A 10,473-nucleotide genomic window follows, 5' to 3' on the forward strand; every position below is an offset into this window, starting at 1 on the left:
TACTGACCTCAGGAGATCCACCTGCCTCAGCCTCCCAAAGTGCTGGGATTACAGGTGTGAGCCACTGCCCCACCTGCTTCATGCTTTTAAACTGTATACATGCCATTTCTAATAACAGAGTTAGAAATGACACAAAGAGAATTTCATTTTACGTTAACAAAATGCAGAAATCCACACTGGCGGCTGGCTGCTTCCCCTGAATTATTTCAGAGACATGTGATCTATTCTTATGCATCCCCAGAGCTCAGATGAGTTTTCTTTACCATGATGGAGAAATTTCAAGTTCTTGATAACCCTAGATAAACCAAGATATTTGTTCTGTTTAAAGACAAGAATCTCGTCAGGCAAGGTGGCTCACACCTGTAATCCTAGCACTTTGGGAGGCTGAGGTGGGTGGATCACTTGAGATCAGAAGTTCAAGATGGGCCTGGCCAACATGGTGAAACACTTTCTCTACTAAAGAAAATATAAAAATTAGCCCAGCATAGTGGTGCGCGCCTGTAATCCCTGCTACTTGGGTGGCTGAGGCAGGAGAATTGCTTGAACCCAGGAGGCAGAGGTTGCAGTGAGCTGAGATTGTGCTACTTTGCTTCAGCCTGGGCAACAAGAGTGAGACTTCATCTCAAAAGAAATAAAATAAAAGTTAAGACTCTCACCTGCCAACGTAGATACTTATAATCCATATGCCCAACAAACAGAGACTTGGTTGTGAACGCATAGGGCTGGACATCCACATCTGCTCTTGTCACCTGAAACAACAGTGAGAACTTTCAGGATCACCTCACTTCCTCTCTCTGTAAACATGGCATCTCTGTGTTAACAAGACTAATTGTTAGGAAAAAACCAGAGAAGAACCACCTAGAGAACTAGTTACAATTCAAATTCTGTTTCAGTTGATGTGGCTGAGGCCTAAAATAAAATAGAAAGGAAAAAAACGCAGAAGAAACCTCACATGATACAATTGCATCAGAACAGGAGTTACCAACTTTGATAAATGGCCTGGTACCTCTCCCTTCACACCACCAGGCCAAGGACTGGGGCATGAGGACAGCATGAGGGCTGGCATTCGGAGGCCAGCCACCGCCTCCCTCACCCTTCCATGTCCTGCTCCACCACCTTCAATGCCCACAGAGTTCTCAGTGATGACAGATGTTCTGTCTGTGCTGACAAACAGGGCCCCCCCATCACATGCTGCCCGCAAACTTTCAGTATGTAGCTCATGTGACTGAGGAGTTGAAATTTTCATTTTGCTGAATTAAACTACAATTTAACAAGCCACCTGGACCAGTGGCCACCACATCAGCCCCACAGCACTGGTTCACTGTGGCAGGTTCAGGGCTGACAAGCATTGGAAACATCAGGAGAAGAACATCAAAGGAGAGCTTTGCTTGTCACCACGTCATAGCAACCTGTGGACAAAATAAACTTACAAATCTATTTCAAAGTAAAAGTGACCCTGAGGCTGGGTGTGGTGGTCCATGCTTATAATCCCAGCACTTTGGGAGGCTGAGGCACGGATGGCTTGAGCTCAGGAGTTTGAGATCAGCCCGGGGAATATAGTAACACTCTGCCTCCACAAAAAAATTAAAAAATTAGACAGGTGTGGTGACATGCACCTGTGGTCCCAGCTAGATGGGTAGCTGGGGTGGGAGGATTGTTTGGGCCCAGGAGGTTGAGGCTGCAGTGAGCCATGACTGCACCACTGCACTTCAGCCTGGGAAAGAGAGCAAGACCCCATCTCAAAAAGAGGAAAAAAGAAAAAATTTAAACAAAAGGAAAGACAAAAATGTTTTTAAATTAAAAATATAGTGATCTTGGCACAGAGTAAGCCATAAAATTTGACAATTTTCTTGGCACATGAGCTGTGGCTGGTTGTAAATTCACATTTTAAAGTTGCTTTGCCTCTTCCTGGGTCCCTCAAACTCAGCCAAATTTTCCTGAAGCACTAAATGACTGAGTCCCTTAAATGTGACACTTGAATCCTGGTCAGTGAGATACACCCAAGGGAAAAGAGACATGGCACCTTGCCCCTCTGCTGGACCACATACTATTTCATGTGAAAGCTGACACAGAAACCAAGGTGTGTCAAGGCCACCCAGAGGCAGCTGCAGATGGGCAGACCCCAGCTCGGTGAGTGTCACCTGCCACTGGAGCCCATCTGGCATCGCCATTCCAGGGCAGGTCAACAACACCCACGAAAACTCTCCAGTTGTCAACAAAAATGCACTTACCCATCTCAAATTCCTTAGAAATTATAGAACACACAAGAACCAAAAGTAATGGTTTCTGTAATAGTAATATCAAACTAGACACAGGCGAAGTCCATCCTCTCCAAGAGGAACTCAGATGTACTTAGGCACTGGGGCCTCCTGCAGACCAGGGCAGTATTTACGAAAGGACCAACTGGGAGGCAAAAATTATGACCGAGGCCACTGTGAATCCCACGCAGCCAGGATACAGTAACAATGACGTAAAACGGCCAAAGGATTTGCTTTACAATAAAAACAAGACCAACCTTATTGATGAAGCTGGACTTGCCAACATTTGGGTACCCACACAGAAGCAGAGTCCTGGTATTTGGATCAATGGTTGGTAAACGGGATAAATGCTGACGCACTATGAAAAGTTCAGATAGAAAAATTAAGACACTCAAAGTTTAAGATTTGCTTCAAATTTTCTTTTCAACTTAGTTACAGTCCAGGCCTGTGGTGATATTAATCTTACCCCAATTTTTATAATGCAACAGTGATGGAGAAAATAGCTGCAGAGAGTATAGCATATACACAGTACATTCAACAGTTATTTCCCAAGTTTGGCTGTACTAAGAATCCTAGTTCGCAGCCCTTCCAAGCCCATATTTTAACTTATTAGGTGAAAGGTAGGGCCAATGGCATGTCTGGAAGTGTCCAGATGACATTAGGGAAACAGGGTACTTTGAAGCCTGCATGCCATGACGTTCTGGCTGAAACATGGGTTACTGCCATTCAGCCCCCTCAGCTGCAACAAACATGGCTCCAAGGTGGCACCCTGGGCCATCATGAAGGCCACAGAGATCTGTGGGAAAGCACCTACAAAGCATCCAAGTATCATACATTTTGTTAAAAATTACTTGCAAGATGCAGGAGGGAGAACAAAACCAAATGAGGCCAAATAATTTGTCATGTAAGAATACACACAAATAAATAGGCAAGTAATTGTTTCAATAGAATCCTACTATAGTAATTCAGAAAGTCCTACTGAATAAAAGTATTTTTTAAAATAAAAATGTGAACAATAAACTACAAGCCACCTTATTTTTGCTTATTTTTTGTCTATATCTTATCTATTAAATATGAAGTATATAAACTTTGTTTTTTTTTTTTTTTTTTTTTTTTTTTTTTTTTTTTTTTGAGACAGAGTTTCGCTCTTGTTACCCAGGCTGGAGTGCAATGGCGCGATCTCAGCTCACCGCAACCTCCGCCTCCTGGGCTCAGGCAATTCTCCTGCCTCAGCCTCCTAAGTAGCTGGGATTACAGGCACGCGCCACCATGCCCAGCTAGTTTTTTTTTGTATTTTTTTTAGTAGAGATGGGGTTTCACTATGTTGACCAGGATGGTCTCGATCTCTCGACCTCGTGATCCACCCGCCTCGGCCTCCCAAAGTGCTGGGATTACAGGCTTGAGCCACCGCGCCCGGCTAAGTATATAAACTTTCTTATCGGCACTATTAATTTGTACGTATTTTAAGTGCTAGCACTTTTTCTTTTTTTTTTTTTTTGAGACGGAGTTTCGCTCCTGTTATCCAGGCTGGAGTGCAATGGCGCGATCTCGGCTCACCGCAACCTCCGCCTCCTGGGTTCAGGCAATTCTCCTGCCTCAGCCTCCTGAGTAGCTGGGATTACAGGCACGTGCCACCATGCCCAGCTAATTTTTTGTATTTTTAGTAGAGATGGGGTTTCACTTTGTTGACCAGGATGGTCTCGATCTCTTGACCTTGTGATCCACCCGCCTCGGCCTCCCAAAGTGCTGAGATTACAGGCTTGAGCCACCGCGCCCGGCAGCTAGCACTTTTTCAATAAAAACCAGCCTATCACTGTTTCTCACAGGTAAAGCTAGGAAAAATAACTGACCCTGTCATCTCCAAACTATGACAAAACAAACATCTCAAGAGTAAGTCCTCAACAAGGACGCATCCTGTCAGCAGGATGCCAACACGGTTCCCGCGGATGCGTGACAAGCACCTTGCTCCAGATACTCCAAACTCTGCTTCTGCCTCTTGATCACGGTGCACATCCGCCCCAGGGCCGCACGCTTCAGCTGCTTGCAGCGGTAGAGAGAGTCGCCATACTTCATCAACCGCACATAATCTTTAGCAACACTTAAAAAAGTCAAAAATGTTAGGTTTCTTTTCACTTTTGATAATAACTTAAAAGACACCACAGTAAAAAAAGTACCTTACTTGTCCACTAAATTTTTGGCAATATTTATTTGCCCCAGAGCCAACTTGTAGTGATCTTTGTCGTACAGAATATTCATCAAATCAGCGTAGAACGGATGAATGTCCTGTAACAAACACACAAAAGCACACCATGGTCACTTTGAGCCAGCAGTTTCTCATCCCTCACAGAAGGAACACTTGAAGAACAATTTCCTGCCCTCTCTCTTCAAGCCTGCCATGTCTCTTGCCCAGTTCTCTCTCCAGCCCAGGGGCTCTGTCTATTTAGCCCTCGGGGAAAACAAGCATCAGAAGGGATACAGGCGCAGTGGTGGCTGCTGCCACCCACCTCCCTCCCCGTATGGTGGTGCAGCTGTGGGACCCAGCATGACCAGCCCACCCTGCAGGCACCCTTCCTGCTGCTCAGGAACTCTGCACCAGAAATCCTTCCCTCCGCCTGACTATTCCCATCAGCCTAAAAATCTGCCGTGATTTCCCAAACTTTAGGAAAAAAAATTTAAACTCCCGTGACCCCCAAATCCTTCTAATTCCTTCTCTTTGTTCCCAAGAGGCACTGTCTCTCTCCTCTCCTATCTTGAAGCCACTCTCACCAGAATTCTGTGTCCACCACTCCATCTAAACAGCCTGCAAACTCACAAGGACCTCCCAACGACCAACTCTCACATCGTATCTCACAGACCTCTTGAAGCGATGGGGGCTGGCCCCACATCCTGCCTGCATCATCTTCCTCACAGCTTCCAGGGAGACCGTCTGCCCTCTCTGAGTCCTGTGCTGGCTCCTGCTCACAGCTCCACCCGAACATCCATGCTCCCCACAGAACCCTTCTTCTCAGAGATTTAAATGTCACCTGTTTTACTAGTGCACTTTACGTCACCAGGCCAGCAGCGTCTGGTATCTTACCAGCGCATATAAACTCAACCCGTGACTACCATCTCCTCCAATCCCATCTCCCCCTGTTCTCCACCTCCTCTGCCCTCCAGGGTCTGCGGGACCTCAGACCCCTGCACCTGCGGCTGCTTTGACTACAGGCCTGATTCCCTCTCCCGGAGCAGATATTCCCCACGCCCCTTCCAGGGCTTCCCTGCATCCATCCGACACGCTATGTATTTTCATGTTCACCATCTTTCCCCCAACAGAATGAGAATAGGAGCCTTTACCACTTTTTTATTCCAAGTGCTCAGAACATACCAGACAGACAATAAGCATTCAATGAATGACAAGTTAATCTAACTCTCCACCCTGAAACTGTCCTCAGATAACTAGTACTGGCTTTAAAAGAGATAATAGATAATACATCTGAACTCTCCTACCTCTGATATAAATACTGAGGATAAAAACGATAAAACTTCTAAAACTTCTTGAAAAGAACCACGAACATCTGATACTAAGTAGATCAAAGTGTTTCCCAATACCAAATCAGTTTAGAATCATCTCTTTCTTAATCACTGTCTTTACCCCCAGGTACTCTCTACCTTTCCCAAGAAACCATCCAATCATTCAAGAAGCATCTACTGAACAACTGCGTCAAACCCTGGATAGATACAACCTCAGTGTCTGTCTTCTACCAGGAATTTTTGTCTTTTATTTTAAGCACTTCCGTCTTTTAGTAAGCCATTATTACTTGTTTTATTTAAACAAGTACTGTCACAGTACTTGTTTTTTTATATAAAAAAAGTACTGTCACAGAAGACAAGTGTTTCTCTCTGCCTACATCTACCTTCAGGGACTATTCCGGGGCAATGGTAGATTTAGGCTGTCAGACTGTAGTGCTGATCCCCACACCCTTCACAACCTCAAGTAACCCTCCAACCGCACTGCTCTATACGTGGTGTCAAGGCTTTGTCAGCAGTGCCTGCCAAGCAGTTTCTGCTCTTGCTTTTCTATAGCTAAACAGGCAGGCTGGGTATGGTGGCTCATGCCTGTAATCCCAGCACTTTAAGATGCAGATACAGGAGGATCACCTGAAGTCAGGAGTTTAAGACCAGCCTGGCCATCACAGTGAAACCCCGTCTCTATTAAAATTACCAAAAATTAGGCAGGCATGGTGGTGTGCACCTATAAACCCAGCTACACAGGAGGCGGAGGCACACAAATCACCTGAACCCAGGAGGTGGAGGTTGCAGCGAGCCGACACCACGTCACTACACTCCAGCCTGGGCAACAAAGTGAGGCTCAGTCTCAAAGAAAAAAAAAACAAAACAGGCAAACTGCAATGTGTGGCAGAGAAGGGAGCTCAAGGTTTCTGGCTTAATGAAAAAGGCACAGCTCCCCACGTGATCTCATCTTGCCACAGAAGAAAACAGAGAGTACTGAACTGACTGTCATCTGCGAATGAAGCAATGAGCTCACAGTGGTGGACTTTACGCCGCTGACCCAAGCTGAGTCCAGAGGGAAAAAAACCCTTGAAAAGAGGGTGGAGGGCCCGGCGCGGTGGCTCAAGCCTGTAATCCCAGCACTTTGGGAGGCTGAGGCGGGTGGCTCACGAGGTCAAGAGATCGAGACCATCCTGGTCAACATGGTGAAACCCCGTCTCTACTAAAAATACAAAAAATTAGCTGGGCATGGTGGTGCGTGCCTGTAATCCCAGCTACTCAGGAGGCTGAGGCAGGAGAATTGCCTGAACCCAGGAGGCGGAGGTTGCGGTGAGCCGAGATCGCGCCATTGCACTCCAGCCTGGGTAACAAGAGCGAAACTCCATCTCAAAAAAAAAAAAAAAACAAAAAAAAGAGGGTGGAGGAGACACACCAGTGAGCTGTCAGCTTCTGCGTTCCTAACCCACAGCTACCATTACCATTTGGGTTCGCCCCTGCAAGCCCAGGGATTACACAGAAAGCCTTAGAAGCAGCTTTGGGCCTCCTTAGACAGGGCTTGGTTGGAGGAAAGAGAGAATATTAGAGAATCAAAAAATCCATATTCTGTTCCCACTTTTATTAATTCAACAAGATAGTTCTTTGCCACTAATTTACTGAGCAGTCTAAGTCAATTATCTTGTCTCCCTTTCTGTCAAATGAGTACACAAAACTGGTGAAACACTGGTTCTCCGAAGGCTCATATTTACATAAACATAGAAGTCCCCAAGTCACTTACATCCAACTTAGGGAAATCTGTTAGAATTTGTGAAAGTCTATCATGATAATTCTGTTGAGTAAATTTGACTTTTCTCATGTAAAAATGTCTAATGCGATGAATTTGGTAATGTTTATGAATAACGGTCGGAGTCTTTCGTTGAGTCTTCGACAACGTCAGGTCAATAAAGTCCTGCAATTAAAGAAAATAAGATGTAATTATATCAAAGGTGTCTACTTCTGATCCATTTATTTGAAACCATCTTAAAACACTAACATCTTACAGTACTATGTATTTTAAATTACAAAACTTTCAACTAAATGCTTTATATACAACCTTGTTCATCTTAATAGTTTGTAGCCTTTAAGAAACACATGGCTGCTAAGATAAATTTTACCCCATACTTTCTCGATACTATCTTAATTTCCAAATAGCTAAGAACCTTTGAAGCTTAAGTAGTCAGAGAACTCAACCATAAACTGGAAAAAACAGTTGAGAAGAAACAATCCTCCCATTTCTTTATACATATCTTTGGCTTTGAAAATACATAAAGTAGCCAGGCGCGGTGGCTCAAGCCTGTAATCCCAGCACTTTGGGAGGCCGAGGCGGGTGGATCACGAGGTCGAGAGATCGAGACCATCCTGGTCAACATGGTGAAACCCCGTCTCTACTAAAAATACAAAAAAAATTAGCTGGGCATGGTGGCGCGTGCCTGTAATCCCAGCTACTCAGGAGGCTGAGGCAGGAGAATTGCCCGAACCCAGGAGGCGGAGGTTGCGGTGAGCCGAGATCGCGCCATTGCACTCCAGCCTGGGTAACAAGAGTGAAACTCTGTCTCAAAAAAAAAAAAAAAAAGAAAATATATAAAGTAACAGGTAAAACTAAAACCTACTGTTTAGAATTTCTTAAGAGCATGGAAGGGGAATATTTGAGGAGATGAAGGATTTCTGCATGAGTTTCCCAGTGCAAAGAGTCAGCACTTCTCCTTAATGAGGATCCGATCCCAAGGATTCCTCAATCCGATGTATCTAGCCACTATCTAGGCACACAAAATTATTTGATCTTTTTTCTTGAACACTTTGATTAATTCAACAATTTGATTAACTCAATATTATTTCATACAAAGGTTGTTAGGGATACTCAGGTGCTGAACATAATGAACAAGATACTGTCCCTTCAAGGAAATCAGGGTCCAGTGACAGAAGTAAACAGGTGGCTACAATCATCTGCCAAGTATCCTACTACGAGGGGCATGCACATCCTCCCCTCTGGGCCTACACAAGATCTCCCCTACATTATTCTTCACCTAATGGTGTTCACACATCCTGAAGGAGGCCCAGTTCAAATGTTACCTACTTCATGAGGCTGCCCCTGACTCTACTACTAACCACAGCTACTTACACTCTTATCCTCTCCCAATCCATGTATGTCTTCCATGATAACCATGTTTTATTTCTATTATGGTCAAAAGTGATTCTGCTTACCCCTCTTGAAAGTGACTTCCAAAGAGGCAGGTATTCCATGCATTTTTGTAACACAGTACCTGATGCACAGGACAGGCGTTCACTTAACAGCTTCTAGAAGGAACTGAATCCCACTTTCCTGATGTGATTTTTTTTTTAACTTCGTTACCAAACAATTACCATCACCCTTTTCAGACAGGTAAAGTCATCTGTTCTCTAAAAACACAAATCTCTCCACAAAACAGAAAACGGGTGGTGTACTAACATATTCCAAAGTTCTCCATATAAGTCGATTACATTACCAAAGTTCACATAATCCAAAAAGCAAATTCCATCAACAAACTTGAGAGATGGTTGATCAAAAATACAAATAAGATATGATTCCTGCACTCGAAAATACTACAGTCTGGCTCGGAGTGGTGGCTCACGCCTGTAATCCCAGCACTTTGGGAGGCTGAGGCAAGTGGATTACTTGAGATCAGGAGTTCAAGACCAGCCTAGCCAACACGGTGAAACTCCGTCTCTACTGATAACACAAAAATTAGCCAGACCTGGTGGCGTGCGCCTGTAATCCCAGGTACTTGGGAGGCGGAGGCAGGAGAGTCACTTGAACCTCGGAGGCAGAGCTGCAGTGAGCCGAGATCTGGCCATTGCACTCCACCCTGGGCAACAAGAGCGAAAAGCTCAGTCTCAAAAAAAAAAAAAAAAAAAGTACTGGCCAGGCGTGGTGGCTCAGACCTGTAATCCAAGCACTTTGGAGGCCAAGGCGGGCGGATCACCTGAGGTCGGGTGTTCAAAACCAGCCTGACCAACATGGTGAAACCCCATCTTTAAAAAAATAAAAATAAAAATAATAAAAAATAAAATATTAAGTCCCAATGCTCAACACTTTTTGACTCATTCTTGCCACACCAACCAACGCTGTACAAATTTAGTCTGGGCCTGCTATAGTCCGAAAAAGAACTGGGATTCCCAAATCCAACAGTGAAAGAGAATGACTTAAAAATTAAGAAATGTTAAATCACGAGAGCAACGAACCGAGGCTTCCAGAGAGGGGAGGGCGCTACGCCAAACCCAGGACCCGAAGGCGCATCACTAACCACCGAGGGCTTCTCCCTGACATGTCGGGGTCCCCCTCCACTCGCCCACCTCGTCATCTTTGGGGCCCCCCCAGAGAACCCTTCCGTAGGCGGACCTCCACCTCTGGGGGCCCTCAGGCTTTGGGTGGACCCTGGTCTCCTCTGGCGGATCCCGGATTCGTTAGGAGGAGGGGAAATGATCACGAGTACGCGACCAGGAGGTCGGGCCCGGGAGCGCTCTCCCACGGCTACAGGCCCGGACACTCGCCGGAGACCCCGCTAAGGACCTGGCGAAAGTCGGGGTGACCCTCCCGCAGCCGCCTACCTTGGCGGACGGCACCACCGTAATTTTCTTGAAGTTGTAGTGCGCCATGCCGGCAGCCGTCAGCACGCGGGGACTGGGCACTCCCGGAACTTCCGCCGTCGGGCGC

The 10,473-nt window shown here is 45.6% G+C and overlaps 1 protein-coding gene across 2 annotated transcripts in view; it reads right to left on the bottom strand.

Moving 5' to 3' along the window:
• Positions 1-10,469, bottom strand: part of GTPBP4 (GTP binding protein 4) — a 28,173-nt gene extending 17,704 nt beyond the window's left edge. Inside the window, exons 1-6 of one of the 2 annotated variants that reach the window (XM_010349709.3) lie at positions 10,368-10,469; positions 7,522-7,692; positions 4,438-4,541; positions 4,220-4,356; positions 2,516-2,616; positions 657-749 (exon numbers count right to left, since the gene is read on the bottom strand). In XM_010349709.3, the coding sequence (XP_010348011.1) occupies positions 657-749; positions 2,516-2,616; positions 4,220-4,356; positions 4,438-4,541; positions 7,522-7,692; positions 10,368-10,415 (654 nt within the window). In that variant the 5' untranslated portion in view covers positions 10,416-10,469. Of the gene's footprint in view, positions 1-656; positions 750-2,515; positions 2,617-4,219; positions 4,357-4,432; positions 4,542-7,521; positions 7,693-10,367 lie in introns of those variants that run through there. The other variant, XM_010349710.3, reaches the window with a different exon arrangement.
• Between the last annotated feature and the right edge of the window lie 4 nt (positions 10,470-10,473).

Source organism: Saimiri boliviensis, chromosome 8 (assembly GCF_048565385.1).
Source record: "Saimiri boliviensis isolate mSaiBol1 chromosome 8, mSaiBol1.pri, whole genome shotgun sequence".
NCBI lineage: Eukaryota > Metazoa > Chordata > Mammalia > Primates > Cebidae > Saimiri > Saimiri boliviensis.